Below are 27,968 nucleotides of genomic sequence, written 5' to 3'. Positions count from 1 at the left end.
CAAATTTGATGAGGTACAATCCCTGCTTCTAGCAAGATCCAGTAAGTAGATACTTTATATGCAAGTTTGCCCAGAAGTAAATCTTGTTTCAGACTTGTGTGTGTACAAATAATGTTTAGAGTTAAGGGTCTTTGAACATAATTTTTCATTACAGCTATAAGTCACTACAACTCATGAGGTGGCTGCTTTCTGATCTCTACTTTCGTGAAAGGCACATCCGTTCAGCCACAACGGTTTTGCATTAGGTAATACATGTTACTTTTCATCTGCACCAACATTTAAACAGCAGAAATATCTTACCATCTCGTAGAACTGACCAACCTTAATCCTTTCTCAGCTAAGAAAAACTTTGTTTGTTTAAAACAGAAATCATACCTAAAATAAGATTTTACGATGTCCACTTAGCTTAAGTGCTCCTTTCATGTTAATCACTGAAGGCAGCCTCCACAATTCTAGAGCCAAACCCGATCAAGATACTCGAGACTTCAAAAAGTAGCATTTTCAGGCACTCCTTCACTGGACTCTTGACAGAAACATTTGTAAGCCCCATGAGAAGCAATCCTGTACTCGAAGCCCATTCCTACTCCCTGCAGTGCTTTATTTCACCTTCTTCCTCCGATCCTTGTCCCTCTCTCTCGTCCTATCCTTGTCATGATGATCGTCCTTCTCTCTACTCCCACTCTTCTCACGTGACCGTGCTCTCCCACTCTCCTCGTGTGACCTGTCTCTGTCGCGGTGCCTATCTCGATCCCTGTCTGATGACTTCCTCTGTGGACTGCGGCTTCGACTATGGCTGCGACGGCGCTTCCTTGCAGTATCACTGACACCATGTCTCTCCTTCCTCTCCATAGATATCCTTTCTGCAATTTCAGCAGTTTGAGTCAACAACAGGAATCCAATGCACATAGTTGCTGCAACACCATTAAAAGGATCTAATGCATAAACTGGCATAAATAAGCAATTTCGAGAACAAAACAGTCACAAATAAAAAACAAGGAGCACAAACTTCAAACTAAAAATGTGCTAAATTCTACTTCTATCAATATTTGTTTACTTTTTACTAGTCAATGTGATGTGACATGATTAGAAATTGCAATATAACTTCTTAAGTATATTCCATGTACATTGATGGATATAAGAATATAATGGCAAAAATAGCATTTTTTTTCCTCACTGACCAGATGGATGCTTGTTGCTCCCTGAATCATCAGTAGAATCTGATAAACCAAATTCAGATCGAAGTCGTCTTCGATGAATCGCTACCTTCTTCTCAATTTCATCTTTACTTCGACAGCCCTGTTCTTCAAGAGATTCACGGTATTCCATTACAGCGACCTCTAAACGCCTTAGTTTCTGTCTGCAGGGGAAATAAAAGTTAATCAATTATGGACTGAAGCTTTATCATTTTAGCAAAAAAAAAAAACTACAAGCCAAGTAATTTTAGTTTTCTTATGGAAGCATGTTCCAACCTATATTCTTCATTCATAAGATTGTCAAGGTGAGCATGAATGCCAGCATCAGTAGTTACATCCAACTCAGCAGCCTTTCCAAGATTATCAGCATCTTCACTCCCAGATGAATAACTTAAGCCCAAACCTGGAGGACTTTTCTTATCTTCATCATCACTACCATCATCCTCTCGGCTCCACTTAGAAACTAGTAAAACAGGATCAGATTTTACTTTCTTGTTTGTAACTGCTTCATGCTCAAGTGAAACCGAACCTTTCCCATGTCCCCCAATCACTTCATTATAATACTGCTTTGATCCAGTTGGGCCCAATAATCCTGTATTAAGATTAGGTTCTCTACGTCCAGCATTATGGGCATTCCAGCCACCCTCATCCCTAGGATATTTATATGAATGGCTTTGTCCATATGTTAGATCATCATCTTGTTCATAGCCTCTCTCCCTTTCTGCTTCTTCCAGATTAAGCAATCTAGCAACCATCATCTCTCTTCCACCACACAGTGACAGACCATTATGTCTGCAGCGCCTTTCTAGTTCAGCAATAGGAAGGCACAGTAGCTCCTTCCTGGCTGCTTCCCTTCCCATTGACAATGCACCATCTTGGTTAAGCTTGCCTCCATCATAAGTAACATCTTCATGGCTAGTTTTATTTTCAACTTCCGGTGCATCACCGCATATCAAATGGAAGGAGATGACACCTGAATTGCTTGATCGAAGGAAAGTTGCCCGCAGCCCTCCCAAATATGCATCTGAAAAGAGAAACCAGTCTGCCCATACTTGGAGAACCTTGAGAACTCTCTCCTGCATCCATCACAAGGAAAATGCAACATGTGACAACATCATCAGAAATGACAAACTTATGCCTCAATGGAGATCTCAAGTTACCTTCAGTGCTTCGGCAGTGATCCGTCCAGTGATGCTGCGATACAAATCATTGAAGCTCTCCATTATGTCAGGCAAGGTTGCTTCAAATTTAGTACGATATGCAGAAGAATTCTTCACTGGGGCACTACTGTTATGCAGAATGTCAGATACCAGCATTAGTCTTGCAACCTTGGTTGGTATAGGTGTTTCTTTAAGTGTTAAAGACTCGGTAAGAACCTCAACTATCTGCAGTAGATCAAGTAAAAATCAAAGGATTAGTACAAGAATGAAGTTGCAGATCTACTGAGCAAAAAGCAGGACGGGGCAAAAAGGCAAATAATATCAGCATTGTTGTAGACCTAAGCCTACTGCTCGTAAAACATAAAGATCTTATTAGTTTGTGCAAAGGCTGCAGTGAGAAGTCTTCAAAACAAAATGTGGATAATGTCAAACATGATCTAAAATTTGGATCTCACAGGAAACTCCAGAAAAACTTGTCGAAAAGACCAATCAGAAAAAGACAACTCCTTAGCATCAACAAGAATTAGGTTAGCATTACCTCTCCAGCAGCATCAGCATTATCCAACGCAAACCCCATAGTTTCTTTTATCTGACTCCTTTCTAAAGTCAAGGCCCGCAACATGTCCTCAAATTCATCTCGCTGAGCATCTGTCAATGTACGCTCCAATTCCACACGCTACAACCACATCAACAAATTATTTCATCAAGGGGGAAATTTTTCTTGCCACACATTAATGAGAAATAAAGCAAGCCTGGACTTATTGTGAACTACATTATTTGTAACTCATGGATGGGGGAGAACAATTGCTATAATCCACTCTGACATGAAAGCTTACCCTGCTTCTACCAGCTGCAAAAGTAGACTCTTTTTCGTGCTCAGGGCTTCGACTGGGTGGCAGAGAAGGTGGAATCCACCTAGGTTAATCCAAGAGGTTTGCATTAGAAAAGGAAAAAAAAATAACAGCATATCAAAACCAGCACAGAACTAGAAAGCAACCATGATGTCCTACAGATTGCACATCATAATAGAGCAAAATTTTGATCTTAGCTGAAGTCTGTGTCATGTAGACAACCACAATTTCCTAAGAATCTAGCTTACCTTCCGCTACCAGTAATCATGATGAAGGGCTCTGTCCGCCATCGCTGAAGCGTATCACCCTACAATGCCACAGAATACATGTGAGTTTCTCAGATGGGTGATGGGCAATATCCTTTCCATTTTCAAAAGTCCAAAGCAACAAAACTCTAGAACAACATAACAGCATAAATGGAGACCAATCCCTTTACAAAAGCTTTCAATGTATTTAGCAATCTTCAGCTTGCAAACATTGTATGATGCTGGGGATCTGGGGTCACCTCATGGTTCACATCAATAAACCTCAATCAAGATGTAATATGAGGCTTTTCACGTCAATATATAGGATGTAAAAGGCATTCTATCCCATCAACCAGCCATTGTATTATGGGATAAATTTGATGGGACAATGCCAGAGAACATCAACAGGACGACGTGAGCACATTGGGTGGGGTTTTCTGATTGAGGCTCCATCTACAATTGAGCTGAATGTACATGCTTCTAATTTTGTAGACCATGGTATTGTTTAATTGGGTGGGGCTTTCTGATATCATGCCGTCCTTCACGCACAAAATCTTATGGATTTAATGTGGAAGAATGATCAAATAAAATTCTCAGGATGCATTAAATTTTGACGGTTGTCTAATAAGGAACCCAAGAAAGGAGATTCATAAGACACTAAGGTTCATTATGACATCGTTGTCGAGGTCCACAGAATCAGGAGTCTGAAACATTCATTTAGACCCCTGACATATCAGATTGCCAAGAAATGAAGGGGGTTGTACAATGAGAAAAATTCTGCAAATATTGTTTGGCCGCTAGGGGATTTGATCATGGCTAAATTGTAAATTATGTAGAGAAGATCTTGGCATACAATTATTGTCTTCATGTTTTACAAGTCATAGATTTTATGTCACTAGTAGACAAACTAAGGAAGACTTTTGAGGAAGCTATACCAAGTACAAATATGCTGCTACCTCTTCTTCCATGAGGGCTTTGCTTACTCTATGCCTACTTTTTTTTGTTGGTATTTAAATTACCTGAATAATGGCAAATTAACAAAATGAATGAATATTTCTAACTAAAGGCAAAACAGTGAGAACAAGAAATGTATTGGTGAGAAGAACAAAAAGCATATAACCTGAGCAAAGGAGTAAAGCCTCCAGACATAATATGTATGCTCTTTTGATCTAAGATCAAATAAGAAATCAAAAAGTGGATTTCCACGGCCCCTTTCCATTACAGCTTGCTCAAAAGCACATCCACCATCAAGAACATACAATGCCATTGTGTCCATCACATGTCGTAAGTGATCATCATCAGGAGGTACAACCACTATATCTGGAACATTTGGAGTAAGCACCTAGGAAAACAAGTAAAACCATGGAAATACATAAACATGTTTAATTTATGTGAGAACAAGAAGATATTATGTGAACGATATAGAAAGTTTTCAACAACATATAAAACTAGCAACACTGACACAATTTTGATTAGCCTTCATGAGGTGAGCTGAGTTCCAGCCCATAAACTCAAAATAGTAAATAACTTTAAAAGCAATCTACACTACAAGATAGAGAACAATAAGTATACTGAATAAAGGGAAGCAACAATCAGTTGGAGATGATTTTAAATGTAAAAATTCATTCAGAGCAAAGTGACCAATGCAAATTTACATGTTCCTAGATGAATAAATCTACCATTATCAGCAAAAGCATTGTAGTTTCACATACTCATGAAGAAGTTGTCACATCATATTCAAATTAAGAAGTTATGGGAAATGGATTGGACAACAAATCGATGCTGAAGGCAAACTTACATGGTCAAACAATATTTTTTTCTTTTTTCTTTACAATCCCCTGATATCCACCATATAATTATAATTAGAGAAAAAGGCAAAGAGTCACCATTTTCTCCCGATTACCTAAAACTTGTCCCTTTCTCAGGGACACTTACATTTTAGCATATATATATGGAAGTAATGTACCAATGATCAAGAGTAATGTTATGCACCTTTAGTAGATACGATCTTTAAAGCATTAACACTAAACAGTTAAGCATGATGACAGCACCGAAATTTCTATTGAATGATGACTATTTTAGCATTATTAATAAAAGAATGAAAACACACTAAGAGTGTTAATAGGACGAAAAGCATATCTTTGTTTTATTTCTATGATACAGCAATTACAGGTGCCCACAAATCAAAATATCTGGTCGCTGAACTTCAGTTTTCAGTGGCACTAACCACTAAAAACATATAGGCTATCAAGTAATAAGCCAACTATTTTATGTCATCAACATTCATTTTCTATTAAAGGCCACAATTTTTGTCAAGCATTTGCAAGACCTCTCTGCAGATTCGGTCCATGATTTTTGCATATGCCCTAAGCATTACCAGCCTCACAAATTGTATTAACTAATATGCAGAAATGTCTCAAAGACATGTATCAATCACATAAAAATGATACATTCGTTTGCCTGTTAGAAAGTTAATGACAAATCAAGCTTTAAAAGAAACAGGCATTATAACATTTAAAAACAGGCCTGCAAAGTAGGGGAGATTTTTTCACTAATCTCTCATCACTATGACAAGAACAAATATGATCCATTGGAGTATCTCATCATTTTCAATTTGGCCTTCTTTTAATTCTTTTCCAACTAAACTTGCATCCGAAGCACTTGCTCCACTTTTGCTGATTGTAGACCCTAATCTAGCCAAACTTCTCTTAATAATCATGATATCAGTCAATACACATAAATATCAACAATTAATGTATTATGGATCATGCCAGACCAAACTTTGGTATAGGGCAACTAATCAAAATTAATCTCAAGAAAAGCTAAATTATACATCTTAAAATCACATCCTGTGGTACTCAATCAAAAGTTTTCTTCCAGTTGGTAAGCACGTGTAATGCGTTGTCTTCTCTACTGGTCAACAGCTTCCCAAGGGGAAGAAACCAAATTGTTACCTACCTGGGTATTAAAGCAAATTGGTTCATGGAGATTGTAACTTTTTATGTTCCACTACCTCACTGAGCAGCTCACATATGTTCAACCACCTCATCGAGCAGCTTATATGCTTTGCTTTGATTATAATTGGTGCAGTTATGCACCTCACCTTTATTCTAGTATACTGGAAAAGAAAGTCAACCAAAAATAACCCAAATTATTATCATAGAGTGATTATAATAGATGCCCTTAATCAACTAACATGACCACCATAACCCTTTTTTTATCTTGAAAAAAAATCTACAATGATTTCAGAAACAAACATTGATGTGTTATATTTTCATGGTCTCGAAGAAGCACAAGGAAAAAAATTGTTGCTACTCATCTCACATTTCCATCCCACAAGAATAAAAGGACTAAACAGCTGTAAGGCATGGAATGTGAAAAGTCTTAAGTATATGCTATTGACAAGAAGTCCTCAAAGAGGCAGTAGCATCCTTTTGCCAAGACTTGTCCACCATGGTTTAGGATCTAAGCAACAGCATGAAAGCAGCCAGCCAGCTGAGCAACCAATCATGGTTGTTCACCTCCATTTTTAACTGATCATGACCATCAAGTAGGTGCTAGACTTTAGTTCTCAATTAAGCAAGCAATCATACAACTACATTTCTCAGATTATTTGGAGCAATGAATAAATATTATAATAGGCAACCTTTACCCAGCAGGTGGACATAAATTAACAAGTTAACCATTCACTTCCAATACATAAAAAAGCATTGAAGTATCTAGAAAAATTTTCTGCAAATTTTAGCAAAACAGCCATCAACTACAGGCTTGAAAAAAATCTCCATGATCACGCTCCAATCAAGTTTTGACAATCCAGTGGATACAAGAGTTACAAGGTTATAAGATAATGTCGCAAAAGTAAATTGATGAAAACCAAAAATCAGACCTTTATCAATAACAGGAGGTTTAATTTCTTTTTTAGGGAAGATTTTGTGCTGAACCCAGGTTATATGGGCTAGGCCAAGACTAATAAGAGAACTGTCGAGTCAGATGGTTCAAACTTCATAATTTTATGCTCTCTAGTGAGTTGGTCAAATAAAGCTATTCACTAACATAGACTGGACGGACTAATTTCCAGCCATCAATTCTATCATCAGTTCATTGACAACTTATTAAGGATTGCGTTTTGGCCAGATTTACGTGTTTTAATATCCAGATGTAATTACATCCGCAATTTTCATAATATATCTGGCTGAAAATTCTAGCAAACTTTACATTCACTTGGTTCAAACGGATTCCATTCTACCTCTTTCTTATTCTGTCATCCTACTCTGCTGAAGCCCTATTATCTTGATTTCTGCAAATCCATATGTTGGGACTAATCGGTATTCCATGTTAATCTGAAATAGCATAGCCTGTGCCCACAGACTACATGGCCAATTCATAACATACAATTTCAAATATTTAAGCAGGTGACCTAAAATTTAAATGCCGACTGCACTAGAAAGACAACTGGATTAAAAGGTTTATGTAAATTAGTTACCACAGACTACAAATTATTACCTAAAGAATATTTAAAAAATAACAAAACAGGATCTCTGTATGTTATTTCCATATTTTTGTGAAAAAAAACAGTTGCATTTCATAAAATTGGCTATTAATCAAGAAGAGTAACTGTTAGGGTTGCAGTAATTACATTTCAACATTGAAAAGTAAAGGCTGATTAATGCTTTTCTCAATAAATCAAGTAACATACCAACTCAGAGTTTTGATTTGTAACAGAAGTAACTGCTGCACCATCAGGGCCAGATATAATCACAGTACCACCCTGCCATTTACCATAATGAAAAATAGTGTCATGAAATAATAATTAAGCTGCTTGAGTGAAGTGAAAAATAAGAACGAAGGAACAAATCTCTTGTAAAAACTAAAAAGTACATGTAATCTAACAAAAACAATTACAATAATAGAAACACTCCTTTTTTTCTTTTTTTAATTAAAAAAGAAAAGGTACATATAACGAGCACAGAAGAAAGTCAACAGACCTCCTTATTTCTGATCGCCATGTGACCAGGTGGGGGAGCAGGCAATGCCTGTGCTGGAAGAGCCACAGATTTACCCCACCCAAGCTTCAACTCATATTCATAAACAACTACACCTGAAATAAACAATCATTAGTACACAATTCGACCTGGAAAATAGACACTCATATTCAACCTGGGGCCTAGATGATTTCAGCAAAATGCAGTGCAACCAATAAAGGATGCCATTTAAAGTCCACTAATAACAAAAGCTCCTCCTCGCAGATATGTAAACATTGAGAAAGAACACTAAGAGACATCGATAAAAAACTTGTCACTTAGCATGCAAACCAAGGGCCAAAACATGGTTTGTGCATTTAAACCATCCATTTTCTGCCAAATACCACTGCCAACTAGTGCACATATGAATTGAACAAAGAAGAGATTACTGCAGCCACATATAATTAGCCTAACCTAGCACTAAGACATGTCATGACGATTTCATATAACAGTTAGATACTTAGATACAAGGGAATTTGCAAGACTAAGAATATATGATGGAAAACAAATTTAAGTATAAAATGCTAGTTTGTTAGCATAAAATAGTGAGAGGTATATATTTTGAATAAACAACTAAAGCATTGGTGAAGAGAAATAAAAGGGACACAATAATAGTTGGACACTCTAATAACGACGTACGCATTCAACAGACACGATCTAAAAGGTTAAGATAAATGTTTCCCTTCCTTTTTGCTATACTTTTCTCTGCCTGAGTTCCTCTTGTTCTCAACAAGTGCAAAGGGAGGTTGCAGACCGCTCAGATGGTAAAGGATTGAAAAGGATTCCTTTTCTAAAGGGGTTGAAGTGAGGCAAAATAAATTGGTACAAGAGAGATCATAGCAACAAGGAACTGATTAGTTCTAAACAAATTTCTTATCTGTTGAATACTTGACAATAAGATTCATCGAACTGATACTAGAGGTCATACCGGCCGACGATCGAATTGGTACAGTACAGATCTGTACCATTCTGAGGATATCAAAAACAAGGAGAGGGAGAAGAAGAGAGAGGTGGAGAGAGTGGGGAGGGAGGGAGAGGGGGAAGAGAGAGAGAGAGAGAGCGAGGGAGGGAGGAAGGCAGAGAGAGGGGAAGGTTTCAGAATCCCACGAGGGGGGCCACCATGGATGTGGGGGAGAGAGAGAGATGGAGAGAGGGAGGGGAAGAAAGACCCTAACCTCAAACCCTTGGAGAGGGAAGGGAAGGGAGGAGATCGGAACTTCCGTGAGAGCGATTCCGGCGGTCAGCGAGGACGAGACAAGCATGAAACCGTCCAACAGGCAAACAAGTGAAACCCTTGGGAGGGCTTTCAAAGCTAAACAAAGGGGGTTCAGAGTTCATAAACTAGGGTTAAACTGACCCGAGAGGCTGAACCATTCGAGCCTGTCTCAGTACAGTCTCCTACAAGCTGAACCACCCAATTTAGGTCAGTATGACAATCCATGCTTGACAAGCAAACATGTTATGTAAGCAAAACCTGAAGAACAATTCAATTAAAGAGGGACCAGAAGTTTAGGTAGTAACTTTGAGGGTGAAAAGAGATATGATGCTACAAACGGAGGACGTAAGAGACTTTAAAAGGGGGTCCTGGTGCACGAGGCACCCCCATCACAGGAGGGTCTACAGAGGGTCACATGCACACTGACCTTCATGTGTGGAGATGCCATTTCCCTATTTCAAACCTATGACACCAAGGTTACAATGGAACAACCTTATGGTTGCACTAGGGCCCATCTCAGACCAGCGAAGTGGTAAAAGACTTCCAAATTAGATATGTTATTAATTCTGAAAAAACATATAAAGCAACTAAATACCTAGAAATTACTACATATGCAGCATATGATAATTAGTAGTATCAGTAAGACATGATGAAAATATATTAAACTAGACAGGAATCCAAAAAGATTAGACATTAGGGGAGAAAATCAAAAGAGATGTGCACATTTCTAGGAGCATGCACGCGGCGTCTAGAAATTCAAGTGGTGCAAGAGAGATGTTTGGCATGGTTAGGGGAACACTAGAAGAGTGAATAGGTAAACTACCAGAGATGTAAACACAGTTACAGGAGAAATTATTTAGTATTGTTACTAAGCTCTTTTCATGTAATCTTGTTCAAAGAAGATGCTAATGGACTGAAAAAAAAAAAAAAAAGAGAAATAATTAAGTATAAAGAATGAGCATAATTCTAACATTGAAGGATCGAATTTTAAAAAAAAAAATCAAAAAGAAAAAAGAGTACAATGAAACATTAAGAATTGAAAAAGTTTAGCTTTCTACCTAAAAACCGAATGGGAGTTATATCCGGAGACTTTTTCCGGCAAGTGGCTATAGACAATGAATCATACCTCCTTTTTATTGGCTTTATCCACCAACTCAGTTTCCTTATTTAGAGATTATTACTTAAAAACATGGAGCTTAAATATAAAGACACATTTATGTTACCCCACAGTGGTGATGCGATCCATACAAATTGTGGGTAAGTAGTGATATTTATGTTTGACATTTTTGCTTTGATAATTCAGGACATGAAATAAGTATATTGTTTGAAAAAGCATAACCAAAAATGAGATTGTGATTCCAGAGTAAGGCATAAAAATGGACAAATATCAGTCCATGATATTCAAAAATTTGGAGCACATTTACAAATTATTCTGTTACTTTGATCAGAAAATTACACTTTGTCTTGTGTTCAGTAGGCTGATTGGATTCACACCCAGAAATAGCTTTTGCTTTACAGTTGCAACAGTGCATTTGGAACATGTCTACTCCAAGGTTTTAAATCCTGTGGGATGGGACTATCCCAATTTTTTTATGGAACGGGATGCACTACCGTCCTACCCCATCTCAAGACTTGGGATAGAAGATGGCCCAAGGTGTCCCCAATTGGGATGCTAGCGGGACGGTCCTGTCCCGACACATGAGATGGTATCATGTCCCATGAGACGTCCTGCTGGGATCTGAATTCTTATTCGAGCACCATAATATCCATAGTTAATCTTTCAGAAACTATTATATCATCTGCATAAACAATTGACCATACCTCATGAGAACACAATTAAGTTTCACCATCCTGTTCTCTTTTTGTTGGAACTTTGATATAACATTGCTTTTATCTTTGAAATTATATACATCAACAATCAATTTATACTTACCCATCAATCACACAGTCATTTAATCAACTGACTGCTGTAATTTTTTTTTTAGAAAAGCATCACTCTAATAGTTAACTACTAGCTCTTTAATGGGACATGAGAATCATATAACGAGTTAAGTTGTACTCCATATTTTGTGCATAAATTAAGCATAGAATCATGTCCAACCATAATGCAGATCATTCTATTAATGATGTGAAACTATAAAAGATCATCAAGCAATGTTGTTGGGACTTGAAGTATAGACCGCGTGTCAAGTAAAAGATTATTGGATATAAAGACCGGCACAATTCAACAGCAGAAAAATGCATAGGAAATATAAGTGTAGTAAAGAAAGAGAGTTTGACAGATGTAGTTTAACAGGAGCGAGTTTGATCATGGTAATCCTTAAGGGCACACCAACTTTAAAAAACTAAGTAATATCATGCCCAAGTGTTCATGTGGCAACATTTAACAACAATTTTTATGAGCATGCACATTATGTTGGTACTAACTTCATGGTTATTATACAAAATCCATTCTCTTTTCCTCATCACATGAGATTTTTCTTCATTCTATTTGTTAATCACTAAATATTAAAATCTCATATTACTATTTAGTGAAATAAAACTTGTGACATCTCATATGAAAGAGAACAAGAAGTTTTCTCGAGATTCTTACAAACTTTCTGCAAAACAGAGAGTACAAAATGGATATTTGACTATGCCGCAAGATGATTGTAAAATGCTATGTATGTAGGATGTACAAAATAATTATATCATCTTAAGCAAAAACTTTTCACTAGTTGCTAGTGCACAATGATTTGTAATGCCATTGGCTTTGTGGATCCTACATCACAACCAATCCCTGCACGCACCAGAAGCCCTTTGAAATGAGTTAGAAAGAAACTCTCTCATTATTTAAGTCATAACCCCACAAAATGCCAATTAATGGCAGTATATACCGCTTAGTGCAGCATTAATGTCAATAGGTCGAACAGTCAGCAAACCTTGCATTTCATCCTTGGCATCTTGTGCATCAGCTCTGTTCATGAAAGCAACAAAGCCACAATTTCTTTGCCTCCGCCGTTCCTCTTCGGTTCGAGGCCACATTATCTTCACACTAGCAATGGGTCCAAACCTCCCAAATGTTCTCAAAAGAAAATTTTCATCCACCTAACATGATTCATAATGGTGCAACTATTGGTCACTCCCTTAAACTGATAAAAAACAAAATCTTGTAAAAGAAAAAAAAAATAAGAGCATAATCAGACCTTTGGTGAGAGGTTCCCAACATACAAGTTTGTGGTTTGAGGATCCCCCTCATCAAATGAACCTGGAAACTTTCCACTTGGATCAGAATCATCTGGTAGCTCATCAAAACGGCTAGGTGGCTGCAGAAAGAAATTTTCCAATACAAGCATATCAGAACTTCGTAAAATCTAGAAAGAAGCATTAGTAATTTTTTTCAAAAAAAAAGATGCTCACAGTTTTGGACACATAACCGTAATATTAATTTTACAAGACCAAAAATGTCTCAAAGAAAAGTATCAGTTGTTAAGATTTTAAAATAGTAAGGTTGCCACCCCAATCAAGGATTGCCAACTCAGAATCAGATCCCGTGTCGGCCAGCCGATGGTACAAATCAATACGCCCCCATACCGAACCGTACTGGGCCTAACCCGACACAGAAACGAGGAATGAATCGGGAAGAAAAAGAGAGAGAAAGAGGGGGAAGAGTGGGAGAGGGAGGCCAGCGAAGATGCCAACGGTGGCCACCGGAGAGCCGTGGAGGCCCCCTAGGCTCTGTAGTCCTTCACGAGAGGAAATGAGAGGAGAGATAGAAAGAGGGAAGGAAGAGGACAAGGAATGAGGAGAAGGCAGCGGGGAGGTCATTGGAGGGTCGTCAGACGGCGCAAATACACCCTACGGTTGCTGCAAGTTTGAAATAGGAGCAATGCCCCTGTTTTGTCATGTTTTTTAGTTCGTCGGCTTCACTGTTTATTTTTTAAATTAAAAAAAAGACGAAACAAGGACGTCCCCCCTGTTTCGAACCCATGACGACCGCGGGGCGCATTTGCACCATCCAACAGCCACAGCAGCCCTCCAGCAACCTTCCCACCACCTTACTCTCACTCCTTTTCTCTCTCTTCCCCTCTCTCTATATCTCTCTCTTCTCGCATCTCGTAAAGGACCACGGAGTCCCGAAGGCCTCAGCAGGCCACCACCGGCCTTTCCCTCTCCTCTCCTCTCTCTTCCTCTCTTTCCTTCTTCGCTCCATTTTCACTAGCATTTCAAATCAAATGCTTGAACTGCATCGGTTAGCTGCCAGTATAGTTCGGCATGCCCCTAAATGGAAGGTTATTGGCTGGATCAACATGAACAAGCCCTACAGCAGCCCCACCACAATCATTCAAGCATACTTCCACCACACCGCTGGTCGTTTTCCCTTGATTTTCTTCCTCTCCTCTCCTCTCCTCTCCCTTCATCAAGGCCAGCCCCACTACAATCCCACTTCAACACCATCATTCAACCCATTCACCTCTACCCACCATTGCCAAGTGCCAACCACCATTCAAACCTTGGTGTTGAACCAAAAGCCATTAATGAGCCACAACAATGCATCATCAATGCTACTCTTTTTCACCCTCTCCACTCCTCTCTGCATCTCTTAATTTATTCAGGTAGGTGTGTAGGATCTGGTCATTGTCACTACCTAGCTAGCTGGTTCAAGTTAGTCCTTGTACAACCCACTGGTGGGTTAGGCAGGTCAGAATGATTACTGGTTTAGCTTATTAGCGGATGTCAACATGACTTGAACGCGACCACACCCAATGCATTGTCACCTCTAGGTCACTTTGTAGACACAACGTCTTACTGCAATTGTATCGATTAACAAAATGTTACATCTTAAAGCTAGCATAAATGATATAGGCCCAAAATATGCAAGGTAACATAGCAATGAAAGGTGCCATATTAATTTAATATGAACTGTATAATTCATGGCTCTATAAGTATATATCTATATCATAAGTTATATTAGGTATATCTATTATTGTTTATAGAACTAGATATGACCAAATATAATTAATAAAATTTGATTTTTCTAGTAGATTTTTTCTAACGGAAATATATGACTAATTATCCCATTAATAGAAATATTCTGGAGATAGGTCCCATTCCCACTAAGAAATATAACGAAATCACCTTTCCCATTCTTCCTCCAGCCCTGCTACAAAGAAAGGTGTTTACTTCTTAAAATATCCCATATGTCGAGGGGAATAGAGGAAGGTGTCACATTTTTCCTGATGGGAGCAAGAGTAACAACATGGTCTACAATGCTGCATCTGCAAGTACAATAAGCAGAATAGCACATAAAGAAAAAGGAGCATATAAAATAACCATAGTTGATGCAGCGGATGGTCATCAAGTTCACATGGGTTTATTCAAGAGTTGTTATTTGGGTCCTTACTCTTTACAGATTTCTTTTTAAAGTATATTATTTTTTTGTCTTTTTATTGATCCCTCGATATTTCCATCTGCTGGTTCGAATATATTAATTTCTACTTAATCATACTATAAATTTTAGCACCTGCTTCTGCATTTCACAAAAATATTGAGATACACGACTACTTACAGCTTTATTATCATTGTGGCGACCTTCTCTCCACTGTTCGCGTTCTTGATTACGCTTCTCCCTTAATTCTTGTTCATACTTCAGCTCCTCCAAAAACTTATCGATAGATCGTTGTTTTCCTTTCTCCTTCTCCCTTGGCTTCTCCTCCTCCTGCAAGTAAAATTAATTGCTTCAAATATCATAGCGTGCAAGGCCCCGAAAGCATTTTGTAAACTTCCAAATAAAACAAGGAAGATTATAAGCACACTTTTGTTAACAAACATATATGCATACATACATATATTACACGCATGCATGCATGCATGCGCGCGCGCGCGCACGCACACACGCACAGAGAGAGAGAGAGAGAGAGTGCATGTGTGTGGACTAGGATCCGGTTGATCAGATTTCAAGTCAGATTCAATCAAGTGAAATAATAAGATGGGTCAAACACGAATGTCCACACCATTCCAATACGATCTGCAACCTCTAAACTGCTTACTGACCAAAAAATAATGTGACTTGGAGACCTCCAGCCTCTGCATCAAGGGCTCTAAAACAAACGTTGGATCAGGTTATTTAAATTATCTATTTTTGACCACTTGATGCATAGATCAGGCGTCTCCAAATCACATGATATTTAGTCTATAAACAGCTTAGAGACAGTTGATCACATTCAAAGGTTCAAATCATCAGTGTCAGGTCCCCTTTTCCGATTTCACTGACTGAATCTGACTTAAAATCCAGCCAAGTGGCTGTGTGCATATGCATGTGCGTGTGCATCATTCGGCTGCATATGAATCAGTCAGCAAATTAAAGAACTAAATGTATAGTTTGAAAGTGATGGTTAATATATTAATATTAGATAATGTGAAATAGGATAAGAAATACATGTCTAGAAGAGCTAAAAAGCTAATTAATTGTTATCACCAACTATCCAGCATATCAAACACTTTGTTGCCCCATTTATTATATATTTTGAGGTTGATAATTTCTTTTGTTATTGTTAGACAAATAGAAAATTATACAGCTCATATGTTGTATGAACCGTCTGGAACAAAGTATAAGTTTTACCATTGCCGCTATTGATTTAGGTTGAATATTTAAACAAGTCACAAATAGGAAAGGCTTAAGATAATAATAAGAGTCTGATCCTTACACTTTCACAATTACATGTTTAAGAAGCAAAAGTCTCCTTGAAAGTAAGAAAGAATTTTTGTAATAACTATATGATTTCTTAAAAACAATATTTACAGGGGAAAGTGTGAAGCAATAACATGTGTTAGATTCTTCACAAACTTGACAGGAAAGATACCTCCAAACTTACATAAGTTTGCAAAGAAGCTCAATATCTCAGAATAAAATATGTCAATTTACTTCTCCATTTGAACAGAATTTTTAGAATAGTAAATAAAGCCCAAAAAGGATATCAAAATAAACAGACATTTATACAGCATTTGATGAAGGACCAATTAACATATTTTATCTACTAGCAGATGCTAAATACTGATGTAGTTTCCTGTGTTATGTCCAGAAGAAAAGAGACCCAAAAAAGGCAGGAAAACGTTTTTCAAATTTCAAACAGTGAAGCAATTTCTGCCAACTCAGACAACTAACAGACCAGCCAAACCTGCCCAAAAGTCCTTCCACTAATTTCCAGATATGGTTAAATCCTTAAAGCATGCAACAAGCAACCTACCCATGCCCATCACTACACAGGCATTTCAATCCAGATGATCCTTGCTCGAAGCCCTCATGATGCTATGCAAATTGCAAACCATGGCTGACAAATTAACAAAGAGTAAAGCGTATGATCATCAAATCAGATCACGGCACGATCTGATATGGCCCATCCTTTCCCTTTACCAGGCAATATATAAACATATATCTTAAATCTATAGTAAAGATGCTGATATAATTATCTGAACCTTGAACATATACCAAGTCAACCATAGCTGACCAAATTGTGCTCCAAAATACCAAAAAAAAAAAAAAATCTTACAAGCGTAGTTCTCCAGAACACTCTTCAACTGAAATTAAGATGATGAGGATGATTTTGATGAAATGAAACAAAACAACAGAAAAATATACATTGAAACACACTTCATATTTAAAAGGTATATATTGCTATACAAAGTCAATGTAGAACTATAAGTATCGAAGAACAAAAAAGGTGGTGTTTCTTGAATTGATACTGCAAACACAAACAAGGATGATAACACCTCATGCAAACCTTTTTGTCAGCATCTCTTCCTTGAGATGCTGGTGGCAAGAAAGATGGGACATACCTGGAAAAAAGTTAAGAAAAGTTTCAAGAAAACGAATGGAAATCATATATGTATATGCATGAGTATTCACATGTACGTGAGCATGTTTGTGTAAGACTCTGCATGTGCATGTGCATGTGCAAGAGGGAGAGAGGGGGGGACATGGGAAGGAGGACAATGTCATAACCAAAGTGAAACTTTGATCAATTAAAGGCAGAAATTTCAGGAAAAAAAATGCAATTGATAAGATACATGAATGCGAAACTTCGATCAATTAAAGGCAGAAATTTCAGGAAAAAAAAGCAATTGATAAGATACATGAACTAGAAACCAACAATAAATAAATAAATAATGAAATAGCTTAAGGGTGGCAAATCACAACCAAACCTGCCAACCTGACCCATAGCCAACACGAGATAAATAAGTCCATGCAACATAAACAGGTTTGGATCATAAAAGGTTGACTTGACTAGCCCATTGATTAAATGGGTTAACTTTGGATTTAGAATCCTGACCCATTTAACCCAGGTTGATGCATTTAAGACCCAAAGAGATTTTCCTTATATCTAACCTCTCTCACATATCTTAGCCCTCTCCACCTCCATTTCTTTCTCATTCTCCTCAAAAAACCCTAGCCACCACCCATGAACCTCTTTCCCTCCATTGTATTGCAACTTTCTAGAGCTCAACCACTTTAGCCACTGGCCTCCACCTCCTCTGACTTCAATGCCCTAATAAGTTACCCAAGTCTAAGTCAAACCACTCCACCAAGCAGGAGAGCCCCCTAAAGAAGGTGCTAAAAGTGATGAGGACTCTAAACCCACCAGCTTCGATGCTCCTCCTTGAGGCCAGCCCTCTAGGCCAGCTCAAGCCATGTGGCTCCAGCTTCACTCTGATGGTTTCAAGCATTTTTTTTAGTTGTGACCACAACCTCTCCATGGGCATGAAGCCATAAACCTAAGCCACATCTCCAAGGTGCTCCCTGTGCCAGAAAACAACATCATCACCGTCAAGTCCAACAATGCAAACATTGTCATCTCATGTTTGAAAGCCCAAGTCGACCATTAGGATTTCTAAATGAATCAATAGAGTTTTTGATTATTCTTGAATCATTGACATTGCTGGGTTTAATGTAGTTTTGAGGTTAAAGGGTTTGTATTTTTTTGGTTGGAGATAGATGATTGACTAGTTGTTAGAAAATTTTAATTCACTAGTTTTCAACTTCTTTATCACAAGAATATTTAGATTGATTAATTCTTAGATTAGTATTGGAACAGTAATGGTTTAATATGTTTCTTGGTTGAATTGGAATTGTCTCTCCTTTCTCCCTCTTCTATAATTTCTTTTCAACCATGTCAATCTAACCTGGCTTGGCTTGCTTGTTAAACAATTTACATGTGTTGGGTTGTGTTACCTATTTAATAAGTATGTCAGGGTTAGGTTTGAGTTTCGACCCATTTGCATAAACAAGAGGGGTTTGGGTTGATGGTTTTTCTAGAATGCACCAGACCCAACCCATTGCCATCCTTAGTCTAATTTAATATAATAAAGGAAGCAAAATGAACAATCAAATGCTATTAGCAAAATAGGCAACACGTGTGTCACAAGTGAGGATAATGAACAATAATCAGCATAAATAAGTTATTTCTTAGCACTCTAAGCAAGAGACTTCCCCGTTTAAACCACATCACTGTCACAATAGCCCTTATAATTGTTATTAGTACTTGGTAGTATTAGTTTACACTTGATTTCCAAATATTGCATTTGAATGTCTTGAAACAAAAACAGCCAATCATAACACATACAAGAAGGGGAAGATTAAAGCGATGTCGAGCTACACTTGACTTTAGAAAGAATTGGGTAGATTGGTGTTTCATAAATAGTTCTGATCTTGTTTTAACCAAATACATACTAGTAACTGCACATGAAAAGCATAAGTTGCCTCTGCTCTAGGAAGTAAGCTTACACAAAAGAAAGTAGAAAAGCACATCTTAACTACCAAAAACACTACATATAAATGGATGATGCACCTTTCTCAATAAAATAAATCATAGCATAAGTTTTCTTCAAGAAAACTTGACATTTAAATCAAATTGATTTTAAAAAGCTTTATAATTACAACATAAGTTCTCGACCAAGGTTTAATAATTAAGGATGCCCACATGAACCCCCGATTTGGAGGCACTTGCCCCATTGCACTTAATGAAAGTCAAAGGGCGCTCCTGATTCTCCAACCTGATACTAAGTGGCTCCTTTATTAACATGATAGTGCATCTATCTCAAAGATTTCCAGTGGATTTTATTCTTATGATTGCTGTAAGAGGGCCCATGCTGACAGGTTTTAACGTTATAGCCTAAATCTCCAAACATGCAAAAAGAATTGAAACAAAACTAACCTGTCATCATCATTTTCTTAACCTCAATGAAATTAGCAGCTTTGAGTATCACTAATCATACCATACATTATGTAGGTACATGATTTTCTTGTCTTGCTACATTTAACAATATACAATCTGCTGCGCATTTCATTCCCACCTTGAACTTCCATTGCATAACATTCATCAAGTAAAACCCAAAAGAGGCATTCAATTAGCGAATTATCATCATCAACAACAACTTTCTCCTATGAACGAATGGGGCTTTACCGAGTGGTCACCTCTCTATTTCTCAACCAAAGGTTCTAGGTTCAAGTCTTGATGGTGCGTCCCCAAGTATTTGAAGCAAACATAACTATAGTGCGAGCGAGTCTCCCTCCCTTTCCCTTAAACTATATTAACAACAAATAAAAAGCCTTCTTTTATCAAATATTGTTAGCAAATTAGTATTTAAAGAAACAGAGAACATTGCACATCAAAATACTCCTCATAAAGATGGTTTCAAGTCACTATCTTGGACTTGGACACGCATGAACTGCATGAAAGAAAACATGCACATACTTGGGCAATTAGTACAATGCTTACAGTTAAGAGCTGACTTATGAAATATTTAGTTTAAGTAAAGCTGAAATCAAGGTTCTTAGCTCCGGTATCGATGGCCGTTCTGATCGACCGGCGGCACGATTTGCTACGGTTCCGTACCGAATCGAACCGGGGCGAACCGACAAAGGCAAGAAGGGACGTTTCGAGGAAGAGAAAAAGAGAGAAAGAGAGAAAAAGAGAGGAAGAGTAAGAGAAAGGAAGAGAGAGAGAGGAGGGTCCATCGGAGGGCCTCTAGTTGGCCGCTGTGGCCATCGAGCGGCGTAAACACCGTTTGCGGCTCCGCGGTGTGAAACAAGGACGATCGTCAGATCGTCCCTGTTTCACAGGCTTTTTTAGAAAAGCCCGATAACAGTGAAGCCGGTAATAGGTTTGCCGACTTCACTGTTTCAGATCTTTTTTTAAAAAAAAACTGAAATAATGAAATCGGCAAATCGATTAACGACTTCATTATTTTTTATTTTTTTTTTAAAAATCCTAAAAAGTGAAGCCGGCAAATGAAGTGTCGGCTTCACTGTTCTTCTTCCCCTTTAAAAAAAAAGCCCATGCTGGCCGCTTCTGCGACTCCGCCCGCGTCGCTTCCTTCGTCCGATGGCCACGATGACCACCCAGAGACCTTCAATGGCCTCTCCACCATCCAGTCCTCCCATCTCCGATGGTCTCCCCCCTCTCTTGAACTTTATCGCTCGTTGCGGCAGCCCCATTAAGCGAACTGAGCCGCGACAGCTTTCACCACCTTCCGACGGCCGCAAAGGGCCACCGCCAGCTTCCGACGGCCTCTCCCTCTCCTCCTCTCTCTCTGCCTCTGTTTTCCTATCTTTCTTCCCCAGCACCGGCGTGTGCCGTTTTCTTCATCGGAACCATCTCGGTTCTCCGTCGGTCCGGTTCAAGATGGTTCTGAGAACCATGGCTGAAATATTTAGTTTAAGTAAAGCTCCATCAAGAAGTAACATATCATTTGTTCCAGTTGGGGCTTGGCACTCTGTGTATTTTGCTGAAAATCGCACAGAATGCCAATGAGAAAACTCAAGTTTTGACATGCTATATATATATATGTATATAGATAGATAGATAGATAGATAAATACATATAAATACATATACATATATACATATATATATATATATATGTATGTATGTATATGTATATGTATATGTATTTATATGTATCTATCTATAGATACATATATATAGATAGATAGATATATGTATATGTATATATATAGATAGATAGATAGATAAATACATACACACACACATATACATATATACATATACATATATATATACATATATACATACATATATATATATATACATATATATCCGACCGAAAGATTCTCTACGGGACTCGCACGTGTGTGTGCGTATACGTGCGTCCGCGCAACATACTGTTCCATAATTAGTTGAACCTAACTAACGAAAAGTGACCGAAGGATAGAGATTTCGGGACAATCTATTCCACGGACATTCCAGATAACGAACTTCATTGAGAATCCGGAAGGTTGGTAGAATTACTCCCCTTTCTACCAAAGTATAAAAAAAAAGAATAAAAATTTATCTTATCGGAAATGCTCAGGAAGAAGGGGTCATCTTTTTCTTTCTTTTTTAGGGACAGAAAAATCTCATCTATCGGTTCATTGTACATATCTATTTTCCCAAAGTTACGAGGCTATTTTGCTGAGTTCCTTAAAGAGAGTTGTCTTGCGCCCCTAGGTATTCTCTACCTACCCACCTGTGCTTTTTTTTCTTTGGTGCTTAACACTCGCCAAAAAGAAAAATTAGGTTCGATTCATAAGGTCTGCTTCTTATTGCCCATGGATAAAGAAAGATTGTTTCAACATCAAAAACAACAAAAACTAGAACAAACATGTAATAGCGGATTCAAAATTGTAACCGAGCTTAACCGAAAGGCTATGTTGATAGAAGAGCTCCGAAAGGCTATCTTAGTGATTTAGCAAGAAATGCTTTCTTTTCACACCCGCTTCGCCTTCAGATGTTGATTCTTGGGTGCACTTTCCAGCGAACCTATGCCCGACCAGAGCAAGGGACTCCGCCTGCCCTCCCTAGGTCCATTTTACAAAAGAGTCTGTCCATCTGTGAAGGTACCCAGTTAGCTGATCGCTACGCCCCTTTTTTACTCTTTTCGAATCCCCTCTTGCTCTTAGGGAATATATGCTGCTAGAAGGGGTTGCATGAAAAGGCCTAATATATATACATACATACATATACATATATATGCATATACATATATATATACATATATATATATATATTATCCAATTTCTTCAAAATATAGACTAACATTAAATACATCATACACTCATACTTGTTCAAACAAATAAACATAGCTTTTTAAAAAACTAGAAACATAGGATCAGCAATCATTATAGATATCATCATTGATTGTGGTTTTACATAAGGATTCTATAGTTTCAATTAATTTATCACGTAACTACCCTTATGCAACTATTTATACATTATCAACACAACTAGGCTTAAATTTCTTGATAAAAACCTACAGGGTGATATATAACCATGTTGGCTCATCAGCAACATCTGTAAGTGTCATATATATCATGGGAACCTGACAAATTGATAGTACTAGGAAGCTCATATCCAACTTACCTTATTTTTTAACACTCGATACAACATATGATGAATTTTGGAAGGTTCTGTTTCTATTCTAGATTATTTTTGAACTCTTCCACATTGGTTTGTTTTCCTTTCTTGTAAGCACTTTAAGACCCTACCTACACATGGGACATGACAAAGCCTGTCTAAACCCAGTAATGAGGCATTTCAAAGCAACATGCATCAACATGAATTGGCATGTACGGTGCAATGGTACACACCCATGCATCAGGCAATAACTTGTTAAGTGTAGTATGTATTGCAGACACTAGATGGCACAAATGGGAACTTTAACCCTTAACTCTAACCTAGTTCAACTTCCCAAGAAAACAACATTAAAGGCAGATTCTCCTCAAGGATAGAATAAATGATCACTTAAGTGAGAAAGGAAAGGACTTCCTCTATATATTGCTATACATGTTTTTAAGCTCCTTAGTTATAGACTAACTCAACAATTCAAGTCATGGTAGCTATCAATATGTGTGTGTGTGAAGATGAAAATACTGAAGGCCTTTTAGAAATTAAAGACACTTGACAAGCCACAAGGTACACACCACCCTTTGCCCAATGTTACATGGACATGTGCCAAGTGTCTCAATGCCCAAAAGTGCTAGATATGGCAGCCTCCAACATTCTAGGCACATCGACACAACATGCATTCGTGCATGCATGTATAACTCATTGTTTTGATGCTTTCCCAAAAGGCAGAAACTTAACCTTTTGTTTGGTACGAAGAATGGATTGAAGGAGGAATGGATGGAGGACGAAGGATGGATGGAGAAAAGGATGGATGGATTTTCTATCCATCCTCTCATATGTTTGGTGAAACATGGAAGGATAGATGGAAATAATTCCCTCATCTATTTGGTATAGGAAGAATAAGAAGGATGGATGATATTTTTATAATATTTTACAAAACTACCCTTTGATAAAAAATATTATTATTATCAATTCATAATACTTATTTATATTAAAGAAGTAAACAATCTATAAACTTATAATCTTTATAATCTATAATTATATTAAAAATTATATAAATATTTAATTTAATACAGATTTCATAAATTAATTATTAATAAATTAATTATATAAATAACTAACTAATCTATAATTTAATTTAAACAGTTAATTATTATTATACAAATAGTTAATTAAACAATAATAAATATAAATAGAGAAATAGAAGATAATCTAATTATTTAAGTATAATTATGAAAATTATATATTAAAATTAAAACAATAACTAATAAAATTTAATAGTATATAATTAATAGTATATATAAAAATATATATAAATAATATTAATGAAAAAATAAAGAAGTATTATATTTTTATCAAAAAAATTAATGAGGTAATTTTGTCAATATTAAAGTCCATCCTTTCAATGCTCCATACATCCTTTCTTCATCTTCTCAATTTGAGAGGATGCAAAATGGTGGACCAAGATAAATAGACAATCCACCTTTTTCATCCATTCTCTCTATAATTTTTTGAACCAAACAGTGAATGGAGGCCATCCATCCTTCCAATCCCATCCATCCATCCCCTCATGACTCCAACCAAACATAAAGTGTCAAGGGATGGGAGAGGAGAGATGCAGAGAGAGATAGAAAAGGGGGGAAGGGGGTGGGGGGAGGGAGGCAATACACTACCTAACACACAAAATAATAGAATAACCATAAGACCACAAGTTGTTCAAGTTATTCATTAGGTTCATTTCAGCTTGCTTAAGATGTTTTATGATAGTTAAAATTGATAACTGACCATGACAAATTTACATTAAAATTAATGAAATCTTGCTTAAAGTGTCCAACACTCAAACCTGAGTTCCCTGCCACTCCAACGTAGGAAAAAAAGAACTAAATGATAGTGCACTTAGCAGAAGTCACCAGGACAATTCAGAGCAAAGTGTTCAGCCATATTTTCATGTGTCGTACATCTCTATGTCTGGTTTTGATAAAAAGATACCAAATCCAACAAGGAACTGATGATTTCTATAGTATGCTCACTTTATCTAACATGAGTTACACAATTTTATTCTCATAATTCTATTTTTTTATAGAGTATTTAAAAAAAAAACTTTAGTTTTCTTCCTATCACCCGCTTGTTGGCTCATTGTGTCACCTTCCACCCAAAAATTCTGCAGCTCTGGTCCGCATCCATCCATCATATGCCATCATCATCTTTTCCCCCTCATTCCTCTAATCCTTCCCACATTGACGTGCTCATTATCAGACTAAATTCATGGCGATCCATATTTGTAAACCATAAACATGATCAACACTTGATCCATATTTAAATTCAAAGGAGAAAGAGTTGATTTACTACATAATCATTGGTCTCACATGTTAAAAGCTGTGAGTTTCCAACAGCTTTTGAAAGTAAAAAGAAAGGAAAAGGCTTGCCACATCAGAGACATGTCGCATGATCATCTAAGAACTTAGAAGTGCCTTCACATAGTCAAGCTCAATTTGTTCAAGTAGCTCATTGTGAACCCATATAAATATACATACATATATATATATATATATATATATATATATATATATATATATATATATATATATATGGAAATAGAGTGCATGATATATCAATTTGAGGAAAAGTAGTATCATGCAGCAGATGCAGAAGCTAAATTATTCCTGCTCCCAGGCACATATCATCTCCAATCAGCTTGGCTATGAAAGCAGGAAATAAAACAACTTTGCAAGGTAATGAATAGCAACAAATAATAGCATTGAAGAATTTAGGGTTTTAGAGAGAAGGGCATCCTTTGCCCGACCAAGATTTGCCTATTCACTATTCTATGCTCACATAAACATAAAGATGCCTTAGATGTGCATCTAAAAAAAGATATGAGAAACATGACATCAAAGTGTAAGTAAATATCACTGAAAGAAACTTGAGAAAATCAAAGACTTGGATATGTGAGAATAAGTTACATTGGCAAATTGCTCGTAGAGTAAAATTGAAGTGGAAAAGAAAAGGTTGCATCTAAAGATACAGATTTGCACAATGGAGCAAACAAATTATAATCAGACTGGTATATCTGAATAAGAAGTGAGTGCAATCCCAAATTTAAAAATTTACCATTTTGAACTAATTGTGAGATGAAGTAAGCACACTATTAAAAAATTTGTGAACTCTCGTTTCATTCCCTTCCTATAAACATCTCCACCAACACCCATGTTATCTTTGTGTGGACATATGAATGCATACTTTGACCTGAAATCAACAAGCTTTGTTTCTTCTATATGGAATTTTCTTCATGACTCTACGAGATATGCAAAAAATTTTACAACCAGCTCCCCATTTACAGAACTCATTATGGAAACAATAACCAAGTCCCTTGCAACAGCAAATTTGACCAGCAAGGAACTGGCAGTAAAGCTAAACTGCAAATTACCAAGTATATAGACATATTTTATCCATGCATATTGTAAGATCATGCAGCAGAAAAGCAAGGGTTTTGCTAAGTTAGCAAGTTTCTGCAATAAGGATAAGGTGGTTTTACATAGTAAAATGCATTGATCTCTGAACGACAGATTATATGCATGAATAGAGATGTATATTTTTAAGGCACTGAAACTGATACAAGAAAAACTTTATTCATAGTATTATCTTCCTACTTCAAAAGTGACAAGCAGTTAATATTGCATTGTAGTCTGATCAAATCAAATGGCACTGCTCTCTATTCTAAGCACGGAATATGGCTACCACCAAGATTCCTCTCTTAAGAATCAAAATACATTTATTTACCTACTTCCCTTCTTTGGAACAGATGCCCCATCTTTGGACTTTCCACCTGTCATTGCCGAATGAATAAAAAGGCCCATCTTCTTATTAATGCGCTCATGTAATAAAAAAGAACATTCATGCATCCATTGCGAGAAACTAAAAGGTAGAGCTCAAGTAAGCGAGTGTATCATCACTGCATAATACTAACCTTCTGAATCGGCCTTCAGCTTCTCATTTGGATCGATAACTCCTCCTCTAACAAAAGCCTTTGACCCAGGAGTGCTGTCGGCATTAAAAGACTCCAGAAACTCAGCATAGACACGAGCAGCTTCATCCTCCTCCCTCTTGAAATTCCACCATTCGAAATATTTTAAAATAAAGAATTAATCAAATAGCTCGGACCGGAGTCCAAAATCAAGAAAACAAAGGAGACCGAGCTTTTCTTACCTTCTTCCTGGCCTCCTCTGCTTCCCTGTGTCTGTGGAAAGGGATCTTCTTCTGAGACGATCCCATCTTCTCATCAGATTCTAGAAACCCAAGAAGCAAGATGAGCAAGGTTGGATCTTTAGAGCTCCACAAACAAAGGAAAAGACATCCTAGTAAAAACCCCCCGACAATTCTATGGTTTCTGGCTATATCGCGTGACGTCGGGACGATCAATAACAGGAAACAAAAAGGGGCATTATCTACAACAAAAACTAGCGTAATCGAGTCGGCTAAGTAAACCCTATAAGCTCAGATGATTAGAGGAGCGCACCTTAGGATCGATCTGGGTTTCGATCGCTGCGAAGGGATCTAGGGTTTCTCGAGCTTCTAGAGCGCGCGCGACGGGCGAGGAGAGAACGAAGGGCGCGTTTAGCATGCACTTTGTAGGTATAGAATACCTATATAGCGACCGTGCAGGGTTCAGCCTAGCGTCTTAATCTCCTACCTAAAATTATGAGCTTGAGCTAGCCCTAGGACCCGATTCCAGGCTTTCTGACTCGAAAAAAATCAAGCCAGACCCGTCTTGGCCGACCATTACGACCAAATGGAGCCAGAGCCGGGGGGACAGTTTTAAGGATGGAGTGCGGGCCCTAGGTCAGAACCGGTCATAGTTGGTGATCACGATTGGTCGGGGAGGATGAAGGTTGGGGCCTACG

At 37.5% G+C, this 27,968-nt stretch overlaps 1 protein-coding gene across 2 annotated transcripts; it reads right to left on the bottom strand.

The window, feature by feature from the left end:
• Positions 1–26: 26 nt before the first annotated feature.
• Positions 27–27,706, bottom strand: LOC105052690 (protein RRC1). 2 transcript variants are annotated; one of them, XR_012134892.1, is made up of 19 exons: positions 27,584–27,706; positions 27,274–27,353; positions 27,035–27,170; positions 26,848–26,893; positions 17,447–17,501; positions 15,235–15,384; positions 12,872–12,991; positions 12,608–12,773; positions 8,435–8,547; positions 8,146–8,217; positions 4,570–4,791; positions 3,453–3,511; positions 3,190–3,268; positions 2,892–3,029; positions 2,354–2,578; positions 1,470–2,269; positions 1,179–1,357; positions 376–860; positions 27–266 (listed from the first exon to the last, which is right to left on the bottom strand). XR_012134892.1 is itself a non-coding variant. In XM_010933597.4 (18 exons), exons 2-18 carry the CDS (start codon positions 27,337–27,339, stop codon positions 598–600), a joined length of 2,940 nt encoding a protein of 979 aa, XP_010931899.1. In that variant the 5' UTR covers positions 27,340–27,353; positions 27,584–27,706; the 3' UTR covers positions 27–597. The 2 variants fall into 2 exon arrangements, 1 of the variants encoding a protein (XP_010931899.1); XM_010933597.4 differs by having other exon boundaries at positions 27–911.
• Positions 27,707–27,968: the final 262 nt, after the last annotated feature.

Source organism: Elaeis guineensis, chromosome 10, assembly GCF_000442705.2.
Source record: "Elaeis guineensis isolate ETL-2024a chromosome 10, EG11, whole genome shotgun sequence".
In the NCBI taxonomy this organism is placed as follows: domain Eukaryota; kingdom Viridiplantae; phylum Streptophyta; class Magnoliopsida; order Arecales; family Arecaceae; genus Elaeis; species Elaeis guineensis.
The sequence above is the reverse complement of the archived record's forward strand: the minus strand, read 5'-3'. Positions and strand labels throughout refer to the sequence as shown.

Bases quoted from the DNA above. Each gene is read 5' to 3' on its own strand.
- LOC105052690 (XM_010933597.4), bottom strand. From the start codon at position 27,339: ATGGGATCGTCTCAGAAGAAGATCCCTTTCCACAGACACAGGGAAGCA. The intron at 12,992-15,234 runs GTAAGTAGTCGT...TTCTTTCTGCAG, and splicing joins GCCACAATGATAATAAAGCT to CCACCTAGCCGTTTTGATGA. The intron at 3,269-3,452 runs GTAAGCTAGATT...GGATTAACCTAG, and splicing joins ATGATTACTGGTAGCGGAAG to GTGGATTCCACCTTCTCTGC.